This window comes from Schistocerca piceifrons, chromosome 4, assembly GCF_021461385.2.
Source record: "Schistocerca piceifrons isolate TAMUIC-IGC-003096 chromosome 4, iqSchPice1.1, whole genome shotgun sequence".
Lineage (NCBI taxonomy): Eukaryota > Metazoa > Arthropoda > Insecta > Orthoptera > Acrididae > Schistocerca > Schistocerca piceifrons.
In genome coordinates this window covers 569558164-569585140 of record NC_060141.1, presented here as the reverse complement: position 1 = coordinate 569585140, position 26977 = coordinate 569558164, and the positions used below count along the sequence as shown (strand labels likewise).

Genomic DNA, 26977 nt, shown 5'->3' with positions numbered 1-26977 from the left:
CCAGAGAACTGTCATTGAGTTGCTTTTGGTGGAAAACCAGAGCATCGCAGATAACCATAGGCGCTTGCAGAATGCCTACGGACACCTTGAAGTGAACAAAAGCTCCGTGAGTCGGTGGGCGAGGCGTTTGTCATCATTGCAACAATGTCGCACAAACCTGTCCGGTCTCCTGGGTGTCGGCCGTCCATACACAGCTGTGACTCCTGCAATGTTGAAACGTGTGGATACTCTCATTCGAGGTGGTCGATAGATCGCAGTCAGACTGCTCGCTGCTCAACTGGACGTCTGTGTTGCTAGTGCTGACACACTTGTCCACCATTCGCGTTACTCAAAGGTGTCTGCCCACTGGGCTCCTCGCCACCTAATAGAAGACCACGAAGAACCATCTTAGCACAGTTGTTCGCGCTTTACGATGCTGATTGTGACAATTTTTTGTCGAACATCGTCACAGTCAATGAAGCACTTCAAACCAGAAACAAAACAGCAATCCATTCAGTGGTGCCACATCATCTCTCCTCCGAAGAAAACGTTCAAAGCTGCACTGTCAGCTGTTAAAGTCATAGCGACTGTCTTCTGGAACTCTGAAGGGGTTGTTCTGTTTGATGTCCTCCCTCATGGTGCAACGATCAACTCTGAAATGTATTGGACTCCCCACAGGAAGCTGAAGAAACGATTTCAATGTGTTCATCACCACGAAAATGCAAACGATGACAGTGCAAGGCCTCACACAAATCTCTGCACCCGAGAGGCACATGATCTTCTCACAGATAACCAACACTCAAATCCGATTTCTGAGTGAGATACCCACTGCGTAATACTTCCTTGTATGAAGAATGTAGGCAGTGTTAATACTACCTACTTTGTTTGGTTGTATTGATATAATCATTTACATATATCCAAGCATGCAATACACTTCACACCAATTTGCCATCTGTTGCCAGCTGTCTTCATGGTGCTGCAACTACAATGGCCTGCAGTGGATTGTGTGGTGGGGGTAGAAGTACTTGAGAGAGAGGTCATCAGTCCCTCAGTCAAGAGATAGTTCATCTGGAGTCAGAGACGTATGCTAGAAATTTGTTCAGGTTATGAAAGTACGTAGGAGTGCTAAGAGCTAGGCAATGAAAGCAATATTGGCATTAGAGCTGAGAAATAATTTAAGGAGGAGTAAAAACGTACAGATCGGGCTGGTCAGAGCAACTGAAGGGCCTCCCAGCACTCATCTCTGGTGAGAGGAACCCAACCTACAGCTGACCACCTGCCAAGCCAATGAATGGTGAAGACAGTTACAGAGTAAAGTATGTCTTCTAGTCGAGAGAGTCTAATAGTAAAAATGAGAAGTCTAAACACGTAATGAACTTCAGTTGGACCGTCAATAATAAAACAAGGTGAGAGAAATGATCAGGTCAACACATCAGTGGTGCCAGATGAGTTACCCCCATCGGCTGTGCAAGCGATGGGGACTGTCCCTCCCACAGCTGTCACAATCCCGATCTATTACAGTCAAGGCATTAATAAGAGGGACAGCACCCACTATTCATCAGAGTACCATCCCTAAAACAGAAGGATGGTGTAGAAAAAGGGGCTAGCCTCATTTAAAAGCAACTAAAACAATAAAAGAGGGATGATCAAGGCAACTGGTCAAACAGATAGGGCAGATAGTCCCCTAGATCCAGTATGTGCTGGGAGATACTCCAACACCAACCACCCCACACCCATCCAGAAAGTAGTTTGAAACTTCATTGGTAAGAAAAAAAACACTTCTATGGAGAAAATGGAGAACCAGCTCAACTGTCCATGATACACCCATCAATAATAGAGGCAAAGAATTTGGAAGACCGTGTTGAGCGTGGGGCCAGAAAAACTTGGCATTCCACCAGCATTTAAGCTACTGTAAGCCTCCACAACCACAATGTGAGGGTGGCTCGTTACATAAAATAAAACTATGGATTAATTATGTATGATGTGGAGGTGACATAGGATGGTGAATTCCTCCTGGCAGGAATGGAAGGAGGAGCGATTTGCAGCAGTAGTCTCCTTGATAATGCAGTTGTGGTTTGGTCTAGCTGTCGCAGTGTCCACGTGTAGCGCTTGTTGCTATTGTTATTCTGCATTCGTCTCTGCATGCAGACCAACTGTAGTACACCGTGTTACCAGACGTCTGTGATAGTGTAGTGTTGTAGGAATTGTGACCATGGTGTATTCGAACTCTGAAAAGGCGGAGATGATACTCATCTATGGCGAGTGTCGACGAAATGCAGCTGAAGCCTGCAGGGTGTATGCAGAATGGTACCCAGACAGAGAGCATGCAACGTGCCGCACATTGCAAAACATCTACCGCCAACTGCATGCAACAGGTATGGTTGTAGCATGCAAACGGGTCCGTAACAGGCCCGTCACAGGAGAAGCGGGTGCAGTTGGTGTGTTAGCTGCTGTTGCCATGAACCCACACATGAGTACACAGGACATTGCATGAGCCGGTGGACTGAGTCAAAGTAGTGTCATGCGCATACTGCATCGTTACCGCTTTCACCCGTTTCATGTATCGCTACATCAGCAATTACATGGTGATGAGTTTAATCATAGAGTGCATTAACAAAGAATGCGTTGCAATTCTACCTGTTTACCGATGAAGCGGGTTTTACAAACCACGAGGCAGTGAATCTATGGAACATGCATTACTGGTCCGTGGACAATCCTCGCTAGCTCAGACAGGTAGAGCGACAGCGACCGTGGACTGTAAATGTATGGTGCGGAATCATTGGCGACCACCTCATTGGTCCTCACTTCATTGCAGGGGCCCAAACAGCTGCAACATAATCGCGTTTCTACAGAATGATCTGCCAACGTTGCTCGAAAATGTCGCACTGGAAACGTGTCGACGTATGTGGTATCAGCATGATGGTGCACCTGCACATTCCGCAATTAACACTAGGCTGACCATTGACAGGATGTTCGACGGGCGTTTCATAGGACGTGGAGGACGCATAAATTGGCCAGCCCGTTCTCCTGATCTTACACCTCTGGATTTCTTTCTGTGGGGTACGTTAAAGGAGAATGTGTACCGTGATGTGCCTACAACCCCAGAGGATATGGAACAACGTATTGTGGCAGCCTGCGGCGACATTACACCAGATGTACTGCGGCGTGTACGACATTCATTACGCCAGAGATTGCAATTGTGTGCAGCAAATGATGGCCACTACATTGAACATCTATTGGCCTGACATGTCAGGACACACTCTATTTCACTCCGTCATTGAAAACGGAAACCACGTGTGTACGTGTACCTCACTCCTCATGGTAATGTACATGTGCGTCAGTGAAAAAGACCAATAAAAAGGTGTTAGCATATGGCTGTAATATGCTGTTCCAGTCTCTTCTGTACCTAAGGTCCATCAATGTTCCCTTTGGATCCCTACGTAATTCGGTGCTCTCCGATACACACGATCGAACAGCAGAGGAGTGGTACTCAAGCGTCAACTTTAGGTTACAATATCTCCGGATGTAATTAACATTTTACAATGCAACAAACGGCACTGATTACGTATTTGTTTATATGTTCAGATGTGCTAACAAAACTAATGGGGTTCCATTTAAAAAAACGTAGGTTTGTGTTAAAAAACATACTTCCTTGTATTTTTTTATGGTTTGTATCAACCAATTACACTAGCCCCTCTCCTCACGTTCGGTCTGTGGAATCGATTCGTCAGTATTTGATGTGGTTTACGAAATATATCCAGTGGTAATGTTAGGTGACTCACCCTGTATATTAAGAACAATAGGGCACCCAAGACTGAACCCTGTGGGACACCATTCTTCTTGATTACCCCCCACCCCCCCACAGTTAGAGATCTCTACTGATTTTTGCAGACTATCTGTACTGTTAATTTCAACCTTCTGCATTGTTTCAGTTAAATATGAATCAAACCATTTTTGCACTGCCCTACTCATACCACAATACTTAAGCTTATCTAGAAGACTTTCATGATTCACACAGTCAAATGTCTTTGAGAGATCACAAAATATCCCAGTGGGCAACATGCAGTTATTCAGAGCATTTAATATTTGATCACTGAGTATAATACACTCCTGGAAATTGAAATAAGAACACCGTGAATTCATTGTCCCAGGAAGGGGAAACTTTATTGACACATTCCTGGGGTCAGATACATCACATGATCACACTGACAGAACCACAGCCACATAGACACAGGCAACAGAGCATGCACAATGTCGGCACTAGTACAGTGTATATCCACCTTTCGCAGCAATGCAGGCTGCTATTCTCCCATGGAGACGATCGTAGAGATGCTGGATGTAGTCCTGTGGAACGGCTTGCCATGCCATTTCCACCTGGCGCCTCAGTTGGACCAGCGTTCGTGCTGGACGTGCAGACCGCGTGAGACGACGCTTCATCCAGTCCCAAACATGCTCAATGGGGGACAGATCCGGAGATCTTGCTGGCCAGGGTAGTTGACTTACACCTTCTAGATCACGTTGGGTGGCACGGGATACATGCGGACGTGCATTGTCCTGTTGGAACAGCAAGTTCCCTTGCCGGTCTAGGAATGGTAGAACGATGGGTTCAATGACGGTTTGGATGTACCGTGCACTATTCAGTGTCCCCTCGACGATCACCAGTGGTGTACGGCCAGTGTAGGAGATCGCTCCCCACACCATGATGCCGGGTGTTGGCCCTGTGTGCCTCGGTCGTATGCAGTCCTGATTGTGGCGCTCACCTGCACGGCGCCAAACACGCATACGACCATCATTGGCACCAAGGCAGAAGCGACTCTCATCGCTGAAGACGACACGTCTCCATTCGTCCCTCCATTCACGCCTGTCGCGACACCACTGGAGGCGGGGTGCACGATGTTGGGGCGTGAGCGGAAGACGGCCTAACGGTGTGCGGGACCGTAGCCCAGCTTCATGGAGACGGTTGCGAATGGTCCTCGCCGATACCCCAGGAGCAACAGTGTCCCTAATTTGCTGGGAAGTGGCGGTGGGGTCCCCTACGGCACTGCGTAGGATCCTACGGTCTTGGCGTGCATCCGTGCGTCGCTGCGGTCCGGTCCCAGGTCGACGGGCACGTGCACCTTCCGCCGACCACTGGCGACAACATCGATGTACTGTGGAGACCTCATGCCCCACGTGTTGAGCAATTCGGCGGTACGTCCACCCGGCCTCCCGCATGGCCACTATACGCCCTCGCTCAAAGTCCGTCAACTGCACATACGGTTCACGTCCACGCTGTCGCGGCATGCTACCAGTGTTAAAGACTGCGATGGAGCTCCGTATGCCACGGCAAACTGGCTCACACTGACGGCGGCGGGGCACAAATGCTGCGCAGCTAGCGCCATTCGACGGCCAACACCGCGGTTCCTGGTGTGTCCGCTGTGCCGTGCGTGTGATCATTGCTTGTACAGCCCTCTCGCAGTGTCCGGAGCAAGTATGGTGGGTCTGACACACCGGTGTCAATGTGTTCTTTTTTCCATTTCCAGGAGTGTATTTTCTGTTGAAAAAAATGTAGTATGTGAAAATTCTAGTGCTTGCACAACCTTGAAGATGGAGTGTCCCATGCTTCATGAACTTATGATCTGACCCTGGTAGGATGCACTGATATTGTGTTTATTGCCCATCCCACACTCGATTCTAACACCAAAGGTCAGTATCAGGTTTGATGACATCCCAGTGACAAGACATGTTCACCATGCTGACAGCAGCACACTCTCTCCTATTTAACAGCTATCTTCAATTCAGTTTCTCACGAGGGCAGTTCTGGAATTTGAGAATTTGTACTTTTTAGTGAGGTTTATCTTTTAAAAACCACTGGAGTGTCAAAATTTTGAATGAAAATCAATTGCTTACAAGCTGTCCACATTTTTTTCTTTAATTTTTCCTACATTAATATTTGCAAACTTTTCTGCCTGTCTATTTTAAGTAAGGCATACACAAAGATACTGGCTTGTAAAAGATATACTGGTACTGCAATTTGAATGATTTTTTTTAGTGTGCTCCAACAAATAGTCATTTTCTTACCAAAAACTTGCAATGTAATATTGATCTTTTAGTTCTTTTTCATGTATAATGCTGCTGTAGCAGTTACAAATCTAGCTGTTTTCGTATCAAAGTCAGGTATACTCTATTACTCTATTAGTCATTGAAAGTGAAAGTTCAGCATTTGATATCTATTTTGATACAGCTTCTACTGCCCCCCTCCCCCCCCCCCCCCCCCCCAAAAAAAAACAACATTCTTTAGAAATATATTGTATGTCATGAGAGATTCCTATGTCACTGTGCTGAAATAATTTTGGCGAGTTATTCAGTTTGTTTTTGCTGTGAACATTTTGCTACCATAAAATTTGTGATAGAGGTTGTCACTGCCTTACAAAATATTGCTTGAAAATGAATACAACAGTAAAGTTTAACATTGCTAATATTAAGCTATAACCTTCTCAAAAATGCAAAAAAAAGTTTGACAAATTGTGCTAATTTGTTGATAAAGCAAAGTAATCTTTCAAATTTTTTCTGATCAAAGTTTGGTGACATGATTGTCAAATTATGATTATGTTTACAGAAGTACCACTTCCAGGGGTTGATGTCACCAGTGTTGACTCCTTTCAAGAGAGACAGGTTGGTAACAATATTCTCTGTTTGCATTGGTTATTATTGCACATGATCATACAGAGAATTTACTTTATGCTACGTATTTGCATTCATACTCATTGTGCTGTGTTTTAAACAGACTTAAATTTAATTTGTTGACTTTTTTTCAGTGCACAGAGTGTCAATCTTGATATCATACCAAAATATGCTAAATATCTCTCTGATGTTGGAATTAATGCTGTCTTGGGTAAGTTCACATTTCACTTAAATGAGATAATTGTTATTCTGTGCAGTATTTTTTCATTAATATTCACTTTCACCATTGTTTGAGAAGTACAAAGGAGGGAAATGTAAATTACATCGAATTCAGGAATTAACATGAAATTTAATTGCTGGGCAGTCACAGTATAGTACTCAAAGTAATTTTGAAAACATGAAAGATATAAAATTTCAGAAGTCATAGTTCCCCTAATATTATCACCTGTATCTATATATCTACATTGTTTAAAAGTGCACAGTGTATGGCAGGGATATTTGTGGCCCTTTGCAATCATTTCATGAATGGCAACTGAAAAATTATGTGCAAATGATAGCAACACTTAACTTGCAGGGTGATTCTGTGGTGTGTTACAAACTTTCAGGGGTAATGGAGAAGGATAAATGTATCAGTCTGAGGTAATGGACCCCGGTCCAGAAACAACCAAGTCAAAAGTTATAAGTGAAAATCATTCTGATACCTTTGTCAGTGGGCCTCTTCTTCTGCAAGCTCTTTGTTTTACATATTTTCGAAGCAGGTAAAATGGAACAAAACAAGAAAAAAGTCCAGGAAACTGGGCTCCAAAGTGCATACTTTAGGAGCTATGAGCTCAGTAGAAGATATGTATTTCACAGTAGCAAATATGAAAAAGTGGTCATAGCTCTTAAAGTATGCACTTTTGAGCCCATCTTTACTGGACGTTTTTTATTGATTTGATCCATACTGTTTCCTTCCCAAATATAGCAAGCATAGAGCTTTCAATAGAAGAGGTCTGCTATCAGAGATATTAGAACGATTTTTGCTTCTAACTTTTGACTTGGTCGTTTACAGATCAAGGTCACTTACCTCAATTTGATACACTTAGTCTTCTCCATCACCCCTGAAAATTTGAATCATCATCATGTAAACCCCATGTATATGCTGGATCCTTGGAATTGTGAATTAACTGATGTGTATACCAATGGAACATGAATATAAGGAGTTGAAGATAAATTTTTCATTTACAAGTTAATGAAATGATTGTCTCTGCTGTATTGTGTTATCTGTGTTAAAACACTGAAGCACACAGAAACCGTTTGATAGCAACAAAATAATGAGTGAAGAACTGGATCAAGTAAATCTCACATCTAAATGTAAAAAAAAAAAAAAAAAAAAAATTCGAATTTGGATTTGAATGTGATGCAACTTATCCCTTTCTTTCTTACAATTCAAATTAGTTTTATCATATTACATTCGCTGTGAGATTAAAAGTTCTGAGGCTTTGGTACCACTTCACTCTTGCAGGAAAACTTTTGATTTGACATTCAGCTTGAAGCCTTCTCACAGAAACTGGCTGCACACGTATGTGCACTATCATACTTCAGGTAATTTAAGGGGAGTATTTCCTACATTTACTGGTGTAAATGTTCATGATAGGCTGTTAAAGTGTTGCTGTGGTTGGGGAATTGTTCACTGCTGTAGTAGAGCCTGGGGAATGGGATGTGAGTGCAAATTGCAATTATCTTTGTGTATTCTGGTATCATCCATGTAGCAATAAGGACAGGCAGCCATGCCATCAGGAGCCTAAGGATGTCGTACAGTTAAAACTGTTCGGGTGTTTAAGAATCTTGACTGCCTTTCTGAGTTTCTGTTTACATTGTAAGGTGCTTCTAATAAATTGTGAACATTCACAAAATCTTTGTCCTGACAATAGGATATGTTCAGCTATGACTGGCTTTTTGCATTACTTGAGGCACCACACATGTTCTTTGTGCCCTTTCAGACATTTTTTAACCCCATGGCCTCTCTCACCTATGCTTAACACTTACTTAATTTCAATACTCAGCAGTCTGTAGTGGTTCTGTTTGGTCTTTTGTTGATTTTAACTTAGACTTTCTTTTATGTCAGAAAAAAATGGTATTACATATTCACACAAGGAAAAAAGGGAGTCATTTGATATAATATTATAATGCTCTGTAAGATAGAAACACTTTAAAACCTCCTTTCTAGATAAAAACAGAATCATATTTACCACCATTTCTTCCTACTTAATGACAAAATATTCTTACACTTTCCACTGACCTACAGTTTTACAGAAAATTCACTATTGATGAACATGTTATGCACTTAAACTTTGTAGAACCATTTCATTAAATAAATTGTACCTGCTAAATTATGAAAACAGATATTGAATTACATCAGTTCTGAATTCTCACTTTCACTATACACTCCCCTGTTTGTTAATATTTCATAATAAATCAAAGTACAATTATTTATAGTTTAATTATATAATATATTACAAAATCCAACCAAAGAGAGGAGTGAAATTAATGTAGGCAGCACTTTTATATGTTTGTCAAAACTATAATTAAGATACTATCAATTCAGATTTCTTAGATGGTGAAAAATTAAACTGGCACTTAATCTGAAGTTTCTGGTTGGTGTGCTATTAAACTCTCCGTCAGCCATAATTTAAGTCTTTCTAAGGAGTTCTGTCAGTACTTTTTTTCCTTGGTGGTACCCAATAATGAAACACTACTCTCTCAACTTTTACTTAGGATAATGAATGAAATATTACTTTTAACATGATAATTCTTTGTGTGTGGAGAAAATACGTACATCTACTGATGTAAGATGTATGCAAACTGCAATCAGATTTTCCAAATCCCCCCTTAAAAATGAGGAGAAAAAGGTGTTACATTACCAAGATAAACATACAGTTTTACAGAATTATGTTGTCTCAGTTACCCTATTAAGAGAAATTTATGGACTGAACAATGGAAGAAAAGTTGACAAGGACACTCAGTAGAGGAGAAATGTAATTCTCTCCTAAAAAATTCTTACAAGACTACGAACTGGGTTTTCCTTGGCAGTGGGTCAGATAATTACAGTGGAAGCTGAGAGAAAGGCTGACTAACATTTTGGATCAAAGTATCTTGTACCCTGACAAACTGTATACAAGGACATGACAGCAAATGAGTGCTAAATATATTTTCAATTTTAATGTTCTTTGATATTCAAAAAATGTGACAATGGTGCTCTTCTTTCATATGTCATTTCATCACAGCAGTAATCATTCATCATCTAACATTCACCCTGCCCGCTGCTTATGGCCGCCAAATTTTCTGAAAATAAATCAAGGTGGGAATGTTAAAAGTGAATTTTAAATGACGTTCTGCACCCCATGTTCTAGCAGCTGTAGAACAAATCATTAATAATGGAAACATAGTTATCATCTCTTCTGTTACCCAAAAAAGTCCTTCACAATTGCTCTGTAAGGTGACTAGTGGCTAATTTGATAATTGTGAGTTTGATATCAATGAGTGGATCTTTCATCACTTTTCTTGTTTGTGATCCACCAAATATACCTTATTACAGCTATGCTTCACTCAATTCAAGAAACTTTTCTTTGAAATGGTTGAATGCCTGAAAGTACGTACATGCTTCACAAAACTCAAAAATATTAACTGCAGGAACATTTTGAAAGGTGGATTCAGATTCCGGCTGTTGACAAGTGTTATTAGGCATGAAACAAATAAAATTGATAGGAGAAATGATATACACTCATTGATGACATTCAATTTGAGTCACTGGCAACTAAATCCAATTAATTCCTCCTTGCAGTAGCTGAAAACACAGGTACCAAAAATTGTCCATCACAGACAGATCCATTAGTTTTACTTAGATTGGCATTGCATACTCCACCATCAGACATCAGTTTTGCTGAATCATGTGTTAACCCCTTGAGTTACCTTTACAACCTGTCAACGATCAAAAATGAAGTTGCCAAACGACATGTATGCAGTAGTAGTACCCATTCACAAAAGTGGAAATAAGATCCATCAACCTTCTTTCTATTTATCAGAAATTTTCGATAAAGTAGCTTACAACAGTATACTGAACCATAACTCTGAGAGTAACATCATAACAGGAATTCTGTTTGGCTTCTGTAAAGGCTTCTCTACTGAGAATGCAATATATGCTTTTAAGAACTCAGATTTTGTAGAAATGAACAAGAAAAAATGCCCTTTTGACTTTTCCTGTTATCTTGCTCTGTTGCCTTTTATTGTATAGTTCATAAAATTCTATTCCGAAATGATGTGGTGTTAAGGGCATTCCCCTTGTATGTATGGAATCATAACTTAGCAAAAGAAACCAGAGGATCACATCAACAAATTGTATCATCGAAACAAGACTAAATTCAGAATGGTGGAAATATTAAATATTGCATCCTGCAATATCAACTGCTTTGTCCATTCCTTTTCTTGACCTAACTGGGAGACTGGAGGACTCTTGAAAAACTGCGGAGTTGCTGATGACTCAACTATATTGACAAAGAGCCTAAACACATAAATGTTAGATGCAGCCAGAATAATAATAGAACATGATAACATATGGTTCACAGCTAACAACTTAACCCTTAATTAAAGAAAAACTCATAATACTTAACTGCAAACTTATAGGTACCAGAATTAGATAACAATGGGTACACAATGGTTGAAGTTCCAGGAGTGATGTTTCTAGGCATTCAGATGGATAATAAACTTATGTGGCACCAGGATGTAGATAAGTTAACCTAACAGCTCAGTTATGCCTACTTTACATTTAGAACTCTAATTGTGTTGACAGGCAGCAGAGACAGCTGAGATACTTCATTTACTTTCACTCAATGATGCCCTATGGTGTAATCTTCTGGGGCAATACGGCTAATGTCTAAAAGGTTTAATTCTACAAAATTCTGAAAAAATATTATGAAAAGGAATGTTGCTACTCACCATATAGCAGAGATGCTGAGTCACAGATAGGCACAACAAAGACTGTCACAAATATAGCTTTTGACCAGTAAGGCCTTTGTCAGAATAGATGGCAAACACACACATACACACTCATGCAAACGCAACTCACACACTCACATGACTATAGTCTCAGGCAACTAAGGCCTGTGTGTGTGTGTGTGTGTGTGTGTGTGTGTGTGTGTGTGTGTGTGTGTGAGAGTTGCATTTCTGTGAGTGTGTATGTATGTGTTTGGTGTCTATTCTGATGAACGCCTTACTGGCTGAAAGCTATATACGTGACAGTCTTTTTGTTGTGCCTATTTGTGACTCAGCATCTCTGCTATATGGTGAGTAGCAACTTTCCTTTTCATAATACTGTTACATTCCATCCTGGATTTTCTGCTTTCAACATTGTGTAGAAAGCAGATGGTTTGTTATAAATAGAAGATGAAAACAGCAAATGATTAGTGAAGAGGAAAATTTTCTTCAAAGTAGCTGTTTGTCTTGTAAGTACATATATAAAGTAATCCAGAAGTAATCCCACACTTATCTGTGTGAAAAGACCAACACTGGTGATAATTTGTTTTTAGCATACTTTACAGAAGCAGCCAGCGGTGACTAGTTTTGTCTGTTACTGTAAAACTTGACTCATTCTACATCCTTGGTGACTTTCTTCATAATGGAATTTAAGGAACATGTGTGACTGGATGAATTAAGTAATTAATATAACTAACTGTTATGCCAGTTATGAAGTGTTGGTATTCCTTATGAAGCCTATATTTATTTATTAAAAGTGATTGATCATAAATATTCTGAAAGAGATGAAGACTGAAGAATATGAAATTCTGAATAGAGATACATTTTGAAAGAAGGTTTTAGAATCTCCTCTGTGTAGTAAACAAAAAAAGAAAACTGGAGAAAAAGGATGAGGAGTTCATAAGCAACCACACTCTGATTGAATGGAAAATATTGGAAAAGCTGAAAGTTAAATCAGATGTAGTTATTTACATAGTACATAGGAGGCCCAAATCAAGTCAAGACGAAAAGTGATCATAAGCAAAAATAGTTTATTGAATAATCTGCTTATATCAGTTGATAACAAAATAAGCATGACTGTGGTTACATAATATCACAAAACATGTATTTCATGACATTTGAATTATAAAAGTCATGTCACTCTGTGTTTTGAAGATTAATTAATGAATTTTTGATGTATGTATCAATTGTAAAGAAATTTCAGAAACAAAATTAATAAATAGTTTTTAGAATAGATAGGAACTCCACAGCTTACTTTTTTAGTCTACAAAGAGAATCCTTTGTAATATTCTCTGTAATGTAATTAAGTAGCAAATATTTACTCAAGGATTTCAAAATTTTACAACACTGTATTTGTACTTGCATGCAATTGTTGTATATATTTGTTTATGGAGCTTGGTTCTCTCTCTTACATTAATATGTTGTTGTTTGTAGTAAATGGAACAAGTGGAGAAGGAATGTCAATGACTGTTGATGAGAGGAAAGCAGTTACAAAGGCATGGGTAGATGCTGCAAAAACCACCAAACAAGTTGTCATGGTTCAGGTTGGAGGAGCTTGTATGAAGGATGTCCTTCATATGGTAATCTTTATATACCTTTTATTCCATTCTGTTAACATAAGTAATTTCTTTTCTATTTTGTGTGGGTTTAATATCCATTCAGTAATTAAATCAATAGACATTGGACACGAATACACTTGGTCTGTAGTATTTAATGAAACAACAATAGCCTAATATGATTATCTACAGTAAATCCAAATCAGAGTGACATAAGTAAGATTTGTAATTTAACCTTCCTGAATATTTCAACTACTCTACCAATATGAATTTATTATGTAAACATTATTAAAGCAGAAAAGTGAAATTGTTCCTCTTTGTTGTGTGAAGGTAACACTGCAGAACGTTATCTTTTCCTAATATAAGGAAAAGTTAGATTGCTACCTACCATAAGGGTTACACATTAAGTTGCAGACACGCACAACTAAAAGACACTTAAACATTAGCTTTCAGCCACAGCCTTCATCAAAAAAGGAAACACACACACACACACACACACACACACACATTCATTGACACAAGCAAGCTCATGTCATTCACACATGACTGCCGTCTCTGGCAGCTCAGATCAGAATGCTGGTCTGTGCTGCCAGACAAGTTACCAGTGTATCAGTAAATAATCAGTAACTGTCTCAAACTTCCTGCCACATTAGAATTGGCTGTTGGGTTGAGGCTTGAACCCAGAACCTTCCCAGTTTCAGGTTTGTATTCTGGTTTGGCACACACCTTTAAACTGACAGCAAGTTTCAAAACAGTGCACACTGTGTTGCAGAATGGAAGATTCTCTTGAGCAATTTTACCTTTCTTTTACAAAGGTGTGACAATATAAACTGCTCAATCCTCAAAATTTGAAATAGTGGTGAACAAGTTAACAGAAGTGCTTCAATACCTCAGTAAGATCTATAGACTTACTATCACAGCCAAAAGCCAGTGCAGAACAAAATTTACACTTTTCACTTAGTTCTCAAACTCTGTAAGTGCAGAGCTGACAATTAGAAAATAAGATATCAAGCTAAGCTGTTATAATAGTGCTCAATCACACCCTCACCTTTAACAAATATTGTGAGACTATTAAACAGTAAATGAGTGCATGCAACAGCATTATAAGATGTTCTCATTTGACAATTGTTAAGCACATGCACATTTGAGCCACAATTCCCTCCTCTATCCTAAACAGTTGACATAACATCTAATGAATCCTGAAAACCAGTTATACTATCTCTGAAGCTAACATTGATATATCAAGTCTGTTCTAACTGCACAAGAGAACACCACATGATGACTGACACAACAAACTTTATTGAGTCTAGAAAACAAGTTATTACAATGGGTACACTAGCCAAGGAGTGGTTCACAGTAACAATCTGATAACACATATGCATAGGTAAACATGTAAATGAGTTAGAGCTGGCCTGGCCCATCTCTAAAAGCCCACTAATATCCTTGCTGTTGTATGCCCGTAAGCTCATCTTCCTCTCTAAAAGCTGACTAGAGGCTGTGCGTGCATCCACAAGTGGAAGCCTCTGATGGTTTTTGAACTTCTAGTTGTGTTTGCTGACTTCTGTGGTGTGCCCTACAATTGTATACCTGTATCTCAGGTGTGGATCTATGTGGGTCACTACACTCCTCCCCCCTTGTGGGGGGAGGGCAGGTAGAGAGTTGCTGATTCCTGGGGCAAGTTGCAAATGACTGTGATTTGGAGGCAGCATCCATGTCCATGAAGGCCCCAGAAGTGGGAGGAGCGAGCAATCCCCAGTTGCCAAAGGCCTGGGGATACAGGCAAAAGTGGCTGGTGTGAGGAGGAGAGGACCAGGGGCTTCTGCCTAGCATGAGAAAATCTAAGCCGAGCCAACTGCTTCGAGGTTATGTGGGCTTGAAAGTCTATGGTGCACCCTAGGCCTTCTGCAAAGACATCCTGAAATTCTGAGCACAGAAATTCCGAAAACTGACCGTGGATCTCAGCAGATGCCAACTGCATGGAGTTCATGATCGAAAAGCCAAAGCTGTGAAAGGCATGAAACCTGAAAAGGTTTGCTAAACTAGTGTTGTGAATGACAATAAAAGTAACAGATCGAATCACTGATTTATAGGTGACCTCCACCCACCACGAATAGACCAAGCAAAGGGATTTGCTGTTTACTGTATTGCTCAAGATGCCTGCTTACTGGTGACAACTGCAGAGAGCTGAGGTCTGAATATGTTTCGGCTTTAAGCAGGGAAACTGCCATGCTGGTGTCTACCTTCAGGCACAGCTGTTGTGAGAGAACCAAAATCTTGCTAAAAAGCTTTTTGGAATCATGATCGGGAACTGGCCCCCACGATAACACTTCCTGAATATTCATATCCATGATCTTTGGTGCTGCAATCTGGGCAGCTGAGTGGCAGAGTACTGCAAAGTGACCTTTTTTCTGACACTTACAAGAGATGGCTCAATCTTGGGGACACTCTGATCTGTCATGTTTGGAGTAAAAGAACACACATGATAAAAACAGAGAGCAGTGGCTGGAATGCTGTCCACACACTGTGAGGGAGGTGCTGGATTGGTCAGTTTATATTGCCATGATGTCATCCTCCCTGGATGCAGCCAGGCCACCCTGTACCGTCACAACATTGCACAAGGCCACTAGTTGCAGACCAGCAGTATGGTAGACCTCATATGGCTGCTCAGTTGACAAAACCTCTTCAAGGAAGGAGTTATCCAACTGGACAGCCCATTGCTGGACTTCTTCATCTGGGGTGAATTGGATGATAACATCATGAATCATGACATGGGCATATGTCTATTGCAACTCAGGATGTTGAGGGTCATGACAAGATTGATGGGGCTCCTTCTTGCATCGGTGAAATTCAACTCCATTGTCACGATGTGTGTTTGGCAGTGATAATAGGAAGACAACAATGAATGTAAGTGTCAAACAACAAAGGCAAAGGTTTCTGCAATGGGACCAACTGCTGCAACACCCGATACAAGGGTAAAGAAATCCATGACAAAGACAGTCCATGACATACCTTCACATCCAGAATGTGGAAGGCATGAAAGTACTGCCATAGGTGGTGTTCGTATGCCTTCCAATTTTCTGCTGCCTCACTGAAAGCATGAACTGAGGAGGAAACAGAGTTAGAGCTGACTGGGCCTGTCTCTAGAAGCTGCTGACCAACCAGTACAGTGCATGGGCAAGAGACTGTGGGCACATCCAAACTGACAGTCTCAGACTGTTGTCAAACTTCTAGCTGCACCTGCTGACTTCTGTGGTGCACCTTGCAACTGTCTCAATTTATTGAAAATTTGTCTGAAAGAAATTTAATTCAGGAGGATAAATGCTGCTGCCAGTTGCTTGATATGATCTACATGATCAGTGACAGAAACCCAGAAAATTTTAGTCCTCCAATATACTGTATTATAACATCCCACCATCCTCCTGGATTTAACTTCCATTAACATGCTCTCTCACCTTCTCTTTTTTTTTTACTTTTCACTTTTTGTTACTATTTCTTAATTTATTTACTCAATAATTTACTCTGTTACTTTTTAATTTTTTATGTTCATGTTTCTCCCTTTCTCCCATATCCTCATTTCCTTTCTCACTTTCTTCTTAGTTCTTAACTGAAGCATTCATGTCACTTCTCTTCCTCTTACTCAGCTTTATTTTTCACTCTGTCCTATCATTTATCTCTGTCCCTCTTTTTGGTTTTCCCCCATTTCCATTCTACTTTCCTCTTAGTTCTTAATTGCACTGTATTTCTTTTATCTCTGGACTGTTGCTGGCACAGGGCTTACCAATGTGCTGTATACTATATCCACCTTCCCTTCATCACTGTCTGTCCTTATCCTCACAACAGATGGAGCTTTCTCATCTTTGGGTCTGAGTGGCCTATCACTCCTTTCTAAAATTCCCCAGATTATCCCTTTTTGTTACTTGACGAAGGAGCTAGCAACCTGGAAGTTAGCATAACAACAGTATGGAAATGGGAGATTGTTACTGACCACACAGAGGAAGCACTGAGTGACAGACAGAAACACTGAAAAACAACTGTATGATGAAGCAAGCTGGGATATTTTTACTTCCCATTTTGTTTTGCCATCTGCCTCCTTAAAATCGGTTTTTTCAATTTTAATTGATTACCATTAACATATGTGAAAATAATCTGCATTATTCATAAAAGAGAAAGATTGGCCTTTAGTTTTAAGGAATATAACACCAGATCTTATTTTGTGCTTAATATTAGGTATGTAATTGATTTTTGAATTTATTTCGACTATTCCTAGTTAGTATCTTTTGTTATAGGTTGAAATATGTAATTGTTTCAAAACTTAAATTCTATTGTTGATGTATAAACAAATATAAATTCTGTACTAATTATAAACATTTGGGAGATGAAGCAAGAGCATTCTTAAAGGATCTATTTGACTCTATTCGAAAATATGTTAGCAAAACCAGCCCTTCATTAATTCCAAAGTAATTAACAGTTTTGTCAGAAGTATTGTTTACATAACTATATATGTTAATTTCATCATTTAAACAAATAATTTGGCCTAAACCTTGTAGTAGAAGAAACTGTAAAAAAGATGGAATTTTTCAATGTATTCAGTTAATTTAATGAGTTAAGTTGTAATTGTAATTTCTATAAATTTAACTTTAAACAACGTGTAGTTTCAGTACCTATTATTGTGATGATATACAAGGGCCTGATTTCTGGTCCTGAGACAGTCAGTCCACGCCCGAGTTTCAGATGAGCCTGTGTTGGCTAGAACAACAACAATGCTGCAACTTAACTGTGAAATAAGTATTACACAATTGGCTACTAGAGATCAAGAGCCATGTCCAGTGTAAAAATCCTTAAACAGTTGGGTTTCACTGTTCCAAGAAAAATCCAAAATCAAACTAAGAGGTGTCCTGTGTACTTGTTGTACTAAGATAAGATGCCACGGTTTTGACTGTTCTTCCTTTGTGATACACGAAGAATAATTGTATTACTGTCTAGAAGCAAATAAGTTGGATAGGTATAACCAGTACCTGTAATGGATAGTTTAATTGAATTGTCATATGGAAAAGACAGTGCATATTTTTATCATCACAAGTTCTTACAGTATGTACATCCTTATTAAGCTCTATATGACGGCATGGAATAGCTAGAAGTACAATGTAATTTATAATACCATCAGCTCATAGTTCACTAACAGTCTGAATGAGTGAATATATTTCAGAATGATTCCTTCTTATCGAAAAATGCTTTATTACATATGTTCAAATTAAGCACAGTAATATCTATATTTTTCATTTGTTTTGTATGATAAATGATGCAGGTTTTATGTCATGTAAGTATGACTGAGAGATAGAAAATTATTTACTAACATAACAATTCACAAAATTCTCTTCTAGGCAAAACACTGTGAGGACCTTGGAGTTTCTGGACTGCTTTGTTTGCCTGAACTTTTCAATCGCCCTGCTTCAATTCAGGACCTGGTGAGGTACCTGAAAGAAGTTGGAAAAGCTGCACCAAAAACACCATTATTATACTACCATTTACCAGCTTATACTGGTGTAAACTGTAAGTGTTAATCACTTTGAACTTCTGTATATGTAAACACACACACACACACACACACACACACACACACACACACAATATAAAGTTCACCATAGATGGACCAATAGATACATAGATAGAAGGAGATAGAAAGAAAATGAGAGGAAGGGGAGTAAGATTTTTTTTGGGATGGGGGAGGCAGGATGACTGAGGGTGTGAGGAGTATGAACAGGAAGATGAATTATTGGGAAATGTATAAATTGTCAGAAAGTGCATATTTATTCGTTTATTTAATTTTGGACCTGTGACATCTTGTACAGACACAGGACAAGTCAATAACCAATACAGAGGAGATAAAGATTATATGTATATAAGAATAGAATTTATCACAAATGACTGCTCTGCAAAAGTTTGATGAGTGTGTGTGTGTGTGTGTGTGTGTGTGTGTGTGTGTGTGTGTAATATTTGTATAGTATCATTATGTTTGATAATTTTATGTTATAAGTTTCCCCTTCAATTGGTGAGGAATTCATGTACAGAGCAGAAGCTGTGATCCATCAGAAATGAGTTAAGCTTTTTTCTGAACAAGCTTTCTTCTTTTGATAATTTGATGTTGTTAGGAAAGTGATTGTATAATTGTCTACCTCTCTGAAGAACACTTTTCTGATAGTTTGATGTCCTGGCATAGGAGGCATAGATGTTATTGCCATTTCTTGTTCCATGACTGTGCACAAAGCTATTTTCCTGGTATGCACTGGAGGTTCTTAAATATTTTCTTGTAGGGACTGTCATTTCAAATATGTACAGGCATGTAATGTTCAGTATTTTTAATACCGGGAATAGAGGGTGACACAAATCTTGTTTCTTTACGTTGCATATGATTCTGGGAGCTTGTACTTTCATTTAAAGTCAAATGGTTTTCTACGGGTTTCAAGTATGTATAAAAATTATAAAGTGTGTAGCCATGAGTTGTATGCAAGGCAATAATTGTACAGTTTTGGATGTATGTTATGTAATTTTAGAAAAGATGTAGAATGTTAAAACATCAAATAATGAAACACTGACTTTATAAATTGGCATAATACCAAACAGAGACACATTTCTGACATGATATTATGGAAACAGTAACACTAAGTTAAGATGAAAATGTAATGCTCTTTGCACAAATAAATGCTATGCTGATGCACTCTAACATCTTCAATATATGTGTTACTGTAAAAGTAACATGATTGGCAAATCCCAGAATTAACTGGTGAAACCTAAACCTTACCAACACGGTGTGGTAAAAGTCTGAAATTTCTCATTATATGCATAGATTTTGAACTTTTACTGAGAGACGTTGGTAAATCTTGGAGTATAACCATACCAACTGGTAAAACTGCATTCATTTTAAAAAATCAGCTTAGCAATTGATTGATTGATTGATTTTTATTGTTGTAGAGACCTCAGAGATCATCTGAGGCATCACAAAAGTCAATATTACATAGTATAAATGTTACACAAATAATTACAAAAACAAGAAAAATATTACACAAATAATTATGGTACCTTCACACAAAAACAAAACAGAGAAACTTCTGGTACAAATTGATATTGCCTAGTAAATTTAGCCAATTACAGACTTACTCATATATAGAAGCATATAAAAACTGATCACAAAGTGTAGTCATACCATATTCTTTGCCTCCATTAAAAATTCATCAGTTTCATAAATGCTGAGCTCAAGAAGAAATTCTTTTACTTTTTTTTTTTTTAATTGTTGAATTGGAAGATCCCTGATATGTTGGGGTATGGCATTAAAAAATTTTATGGACTTGTATAAGAAGCACTTTTGTGTTTTTTATAGTTACATCGGAAAGAAACTAGGTCCTGCTTGTTTCTTGTGTTATAATTATGTCGCATGTCATACTGTTGATAACTTGGATAGTTTTCCTTAATATGCATTACACACTGAAGTATAAATATTGACGGCAGGGTCATAATCTGTAATTTTTTAATGCTTGGCCAACAGTGAGCTCTGGGTGAAATAGTTTGTACTTATTGTAGATTTATGTATTTTAAACATTCTTGCATTCCGATGTGATTATTCCACATTATTGAAAAATGTAAAAAATGTTACCTTGTGAATATTACTTTTTATTACAACAAGGTTGACTATTGTGGCATTTCAAATTACATAACATTCAACGTTTATAAAATTTTCCTTGCACAATATGAATTTACTCCTAGTGTACAGTGACTTCATTTTACCAGCTTTGGTACCGAGTTGATAAAATTCATCATCCTGAATATTTATCACTACTGCTGAAGATAAGGTGGGTAGATCACGTAACTAATGAGGAGGTATTGAATAGGATTGGGGAGAAGAGAAGTTTGTGGCACAACTTGACTAGAAGAAGGGATTGGTTGGTAGGACATGTTTTGAGGCATCAAGGGATCACAAATTTAGCATTGGAGGGCAGCGTGGAGGGTAAAAATCGTAGAGGGAGACCAAGAGATGAATACACTAAGCAGATTCAGAAGGATGTAGGTTGCAGTAGGTACTGGGAGATGAAGAAGCTTGCACAGTATAGAGTAGCATGGAGAGCTGCATCAAACCAGTCTCAGGACTGAAGACCACAACAACAACAAACTGCTATTACAGATTTTGCATCAATGTTTGCCCTGTCTACATCTGGTACTTTAATTCTCACATTCTGTCCAACTGAAGGTTTTGAAATTTTGTTACATGAGGCTGCTTTCATTTTCTTTGCCTGCAATTGAAGATCTTCTTTGGCAGCTTCTCAGATCTATTTCACTTTATTAACACTTTTAAAAGTTGTCAGCATCTCATCACAACCATCATCTGGTACCAATGTCTCATTGTTAACTGTCATCAAATCCTGGTGCTTCCTCACCTGCTGCAGCTGCACTTTCTGCCTCTGTTTCTTCTGTTTCTGTATTTGATTCACTGGCATCAATTCCTTGGCCGTCATTTTCAACTTCCAGTGAGTCAGTGGAAGTGGTGTTTAACATTATTTCCAAGTATTCTTCAGTGTTTATATTTTTTATTAAATCACGTGGAACAGCTGAGGTCACAATGCCCATTTTCACTGGAACCCCAAACATGGCTTCATATGGTGAACATCTGATCCCTTCATGATAAGCTCTATTTTTCATTGCTCGCACAAACCTCAGCCCTTCAGACCATTTTGAAGTTTCATTTGTTTCCATCCAAGTTGATAACATATTTTCAATATCTTGATTTGCTCTTTCGACTGATCCCTGATTCTGAGCTGCACATTTGGGAACTCTCCTTGCAACATAATCTTCAGTTCTCTAACCATCCTGGCCTCAAGCTTTGCCAGTCTCTGTTCCTGATGTGCCTCTATCCACTTCCCTGCTCCCCTCCAGCCTCATACATGCCTTCTACATTCCCACTGCATCTGTGCAGTCCTCTCCCTTTCTCTGGTTTCCATCTCTCCTCTCCCCATTCCCCCCCCCCTCCCCCCAGCCCCCCTGTCTCCCTCCACTGCACAGCCTCTCAATGCAGCACCTAGCAGCCCATCATTATCCTGTTTGCACAATGTCCCTGTACACTCTCACATGCATCACTACGACACCTTTCCCAATGCCTTCCCTGCTATCTGTCCAATCCCCGGCCCACGCCTGTTCTGCACAGTGGAGCAATTTTCTTCCAGTGCCAAAATGGGTATCTAGCTGTTTAGATGCCTGAAAACATGACAAGGATATTAGAATTTTCAGGAATTCAAGCACCATAACTGGCTGAATAGGGCAACTGTAAGAGCACAGCCAATTCCTTTTTTGTGGAAAACTGCCATGTGATAAATGCTGTATGCAAGAGCATGATGTCATACTTCTTAACCCAACTATGAAACTTTAATCTCTGATGTCTATGTAGAAGAATCTATTGCAAAAATACTGTAGGACTAATATAAAATAATCATAGATTACTCTGTTACATTATATTATATTGATCAAACTGCAATGGAGAAACAGTTATAGGATGTGGAAAGAAGTCAAAGGTGCACAAATATGACTTTGTTATGGTGTCAATGTGAATTGCATTACAAGACCCACTAATTTTCAGAGCCCTTGTGAAGATGCTGTTGAATAGAGTAGAAACAATTGGCCAAAAGAAAATTATTTGATTCACTCTTAAACTCCATTATATTATATACAAGACATTTGTTATGCTATAGCTTTGAATGTATGTGTAATCTTTTAATGTGACTCTTTCTATACATATATTCCACATCTGAAATCTTTCAGCCAAATTTAATGCAATTGTTCAGTGCAAATGTCTGTTAGTGATTAATAACTGATTGATGTTTCAGTCAGTGTTCCAAATTTCTTGGAGGCTGCCTTGAAGGAAATACCAACATTTGCAGGTGCAAAGTATACAAACACAAATATAGAAGAAGCAATACAATGTTTATTGGTAAACAATGGTGATGTAAGTGTTTTCTTAGGATGTGACCAGGTATGTGAATTATTGTTTTTATGTTGAATAATTAAAAATGTTCAAGTAGAAGCACTCTTTAATTATTAATTATTGTTAAAACTATATATTTAGCATTAAGCAAGAGTATATCTGGCTTTGAATACTGTAACCAAAAACAGATGGTGTTTTGGAGTATAATTTCTAAATAAATAACTGTTTCCTTGCTTATTCTTCAGTTATAGAATGGATAAAAAATTATTTATTATTATTTCATATTCAATTTTTAATCCATTTTTATCAATATGTGTACAGAATGAATGTCTCTGCACAGATTATTATATATTTATTTTCCCCTTCTATGCAGTGAAAAATATGGTTGGTTATTGGCACTGAAACAAAATTTTTTGTTGAACTGTATACTAAATCTGCATCTAGGTTCATATGTACTCTGCAAACTACTGCGAAGTGCATAACAATGAGTACTTAGCATAGTATCACATGTCAGGGTGTCTTCTCATTCCCATAACTTTTGGAGTATGAGAAGAATGACTGCTTAAATGACTCTGTGCACACTGTAATTAGTATAATCTTGTCTTTGCATTGCTCTGGGAGTGGTACAAATGGGGCTAAAGTATATCTTTAGGTTATTTGCTCAATACTGGGTCTTGAAATCTTGCAAGTGAGCTTTTGCAGAATCTGTCATTTATTTTCAAGTGTCTGCTATGTTGGGCCTCTCAGTACTTCCATGATGCTCCCCTATGAGTCCAATGAACCTGTGACCATTTATGCTGTCCTTCACTATATATGTTCACCATCCCCTATTTGTCCTACTTGTTATAGGCCCCACACATTTGAGCAATATTCAGAGATGGAATATAAAAGTGCATCATAAGCAGCTACCTATATATATATAGGCTGCATTTTCCCAATATCTTGCCAATGAACTGAAGTCTGCCATGCATTTTACCTATGGCTGAGGTTAGGTGATTACTTCATTTCAAATCTCCACAAACCATTACATCCAAGGATTGTACGAGTTGATGTATTCCAGTTGTGACTCACTGATATTATGGGATACTATTTTTCTGCATTTTTTGCAGTGTAAAATTTTACATTTCTATATGTATAAGACTATTTTTCAATCTTTGAACCACTGTAAAATCTATGCCTACTGCATCTGTAATTTTCAAGCCACCTTGCAGTGTGTGGTCAGGGTGCATGGTGAAAAATCAGTTTCCCTGTTTCCTCACCTGAGAGACCAACTGATATCATCATATCACAAGTTCTGACACATATAGTTCTATCAAATTTTATTTTATTTTACTTTTTTATTTATCTATTTTATTGACTTGTTCTTGTAAAGTGGCAACATTTCTTGTTATCCAGGCATATAAATGTTCTTTGGTTTATTGTGTTAATAATTAAGTGACTGAACGTGTTACATCAAATTATTTTAATCCTACTGTAAAACTGTTTGAACAGGTTCTGGCAGGTGCAGCTACTCTTGGATATAATTCTACTATAGCTACAACACTCAACATGCTTCCTGGGCCAGCACAGAAAATTTTTGAGAGTATTAAGAAAGGTGATGCACATGAGGCCCATAAACAGCAAATGATACTAAACCAGGCTATTAAAGCCATGACGAGATACGGTAAGATAATTTGTGTCATTTAAATGCATTCACACATTTTCTTTCATGTCCTCTTTCATTATTTATCATATTCTTTTGATTATTCTGTTAAATATTTTTCACTTGATCTGTTTGCGTACTTTGCACACTAGCAAAATAAAATGTATTTATGAATTACTATCTTTTAGTACTAGCATAATCAAAACTGTTAGCTTTCTAGCTCTTTCAAGAGACCATTTGTGCATTTGATGCTGACAGTTTTGAAGCCAATTTTTCATATTTTTTTCTGATTGTAAAGATGGAATCAAGTTTTACTGAATGTTGTCAGATAAGAAGATTGTTTATTAGTAGCACATCACACATACCTGGTATCAAAAACTGAGCAGGTAGGTACAATATTTCACATGCCAACAAATACACACTTTGATACCATCACATGAAGTAAATGGCTTAATCAATACTTGCAGATAACAGCAACATCTTAATCATGCAAAATAACAAAGAAACTTTTGAAAGCAACATTAAGACTGTCTCCAAGACACAGTAGAATACTTGACACAAACTGTTTGATTATAAATCTGGGGAAAAAAAGCTATTGCAATGGACATATTCATATTCACCACAAAGAATAGGACACCAGTTAATCCTCATACTGAAATAAATAGACATTTGGAAAAACACGAAGTACAAAATTTCTTGGTACTTGGCTAGAACATAATGAGAAATGGGACACACAGGTAGAATACATAATCAGAAAAAGCAAAGCATGTTTTACATTATGAATACCAAGGAGCTGTAGATCATACAATAATCTCAAGACCATATATTTTTCTTATGTTCACTCAGTATTGAAATATGGAACAGTACTGTGAGGAAATTGTGGAGCAAATTGAAATGATTTAGATTACAGGATAAGATTATTAGACTAATGGAAGGAGTAGACCATGGTCATCATGTATGCAGCTATTTCAGAAAAATAAAATACCACCACTTCGACATATATACATGCCAGAAAATAGAATTACTGTAAAAGAAAACTTAAACAGCAGCAGTCCAAGCTTTACTTATAATAAATCTATACAAAGCTACCATACAAAAGAAATAAATGGTGTGTATGTACAACATACAAATACAGCATCATTACAAAAGGCATACTCCATCCTGGCATCAAACTGTACAACACATTACCCAAATCCACAAAAATAATTATGGACAGAAACTGTTTCAAATCAACTGTGAACGATTATTTTGTCTTCGTAGTAAGGGTGTATCTAGGAGAATAAAACTGTTGTCTCAATTACGATTGTATTTCGAAAGTGTATACAGTTATAAAATATTGGGTAGTATATAAATGTAATATTATTTTTTGCTAAAATGATGTGTTAAAAAAATTTCAAGAAATATGTATATTAATTGAGGAGTTATCCAGTACCCAGTATAATCCTAGATCCAAAGAAAAATTGAGTAAATAAATCTTTAGATGACATCTTTAAAATTGGAAATTACAAGATTTTCTTTTTTCCTCTGTTATTCTGCAGGAGTTTATTTCAAAGATCTTGTGTGTATCAGTCTGCCATTTTACTTACTTTAGCCCTACTGCATACTGCATACTGGAAAAATTAAAATTTTTGTTGTTTGAAAAAGGTGTTTGGGTACCTGCAATGAAAGCAGCCATGAATCTGATGACTCCAATTGATGTGGGTGAGCCACGTCCTCCCCTGGTTGGATACTCAGAGCAAGAGAAGAAACAACTTAAGGAGGAACTGAAGTCACTGAAACTGATCTCTTAAGGATGAAGAAATATCATGATTCACTGATGATATAACAAACACTTGAATATAGAACTACAATTCTGTATTAGTGTTTCAACTGACATTGGCACATTTTGCAAATATACTACTAAAACATCAATACAATGCTCTCCTTTTATTTTTACATTTAAATATACAGTTGGGCTTTTGTTTACATTAACTTCTTAAGATATCCAGTTTTCAAAAGAATAGAATGTCTCATGAGAGAACTGATAAAAAACGTGGAAGGTAAGTACTGTCACCTATGTAATACTTTGTAGAAGGCTAAATAAGGCATGAATAGAAAAAGTTAATTACATTTCATATAGACAGAGTTTAGTGGAAATGGATTATATTTTTAACGTAATTAGTT

The 26977-nt window shown here is 38.1% G+C and overlaps 1 protein-coding gene across 2 annotated transcripts in view; it reads left to right on the top strand.

Annotated features, from left to right (window-relative positions):
* LOC124795015 (N-acetylneuraminate lyase-like) overlaps positions 1–26725 on the top strand; it is a 74382-nt gene extending 47657 nt beyond the window's left edge. For both annotated transcript variants that reach the window (XM_047258777.1, XM_047258778.1), the window contains exons 2-8: positions 6578–6633; positions 6777–6853; positions 13087–13232; positions 18590–18758; positions 23075–23220; positions 24664–24835; positions 26459–26725. In XM_047258777.1, the coding sequence (XP_047114733.1) occupies positions 6578–6633; positions 6777–6853; positions 13087–13232; positions 18590–18758; positions 23075–23220; positions 24664–24835; positions 26459–26604 (912 nt within the window). In that variant the 3' untranslated portion in view covers positions 26605–26725. The remainder of the gene's footprint in view (positions 1–6577; positions 6634–6776; positions 6854–13086; positions 13233–18589; positions 18759–23074; positions 23221–24663; positions 24836–26458) is intronic.
* The last annotated feature ends 252 nt before the right edge of the window (positions 26726–26977 follow it).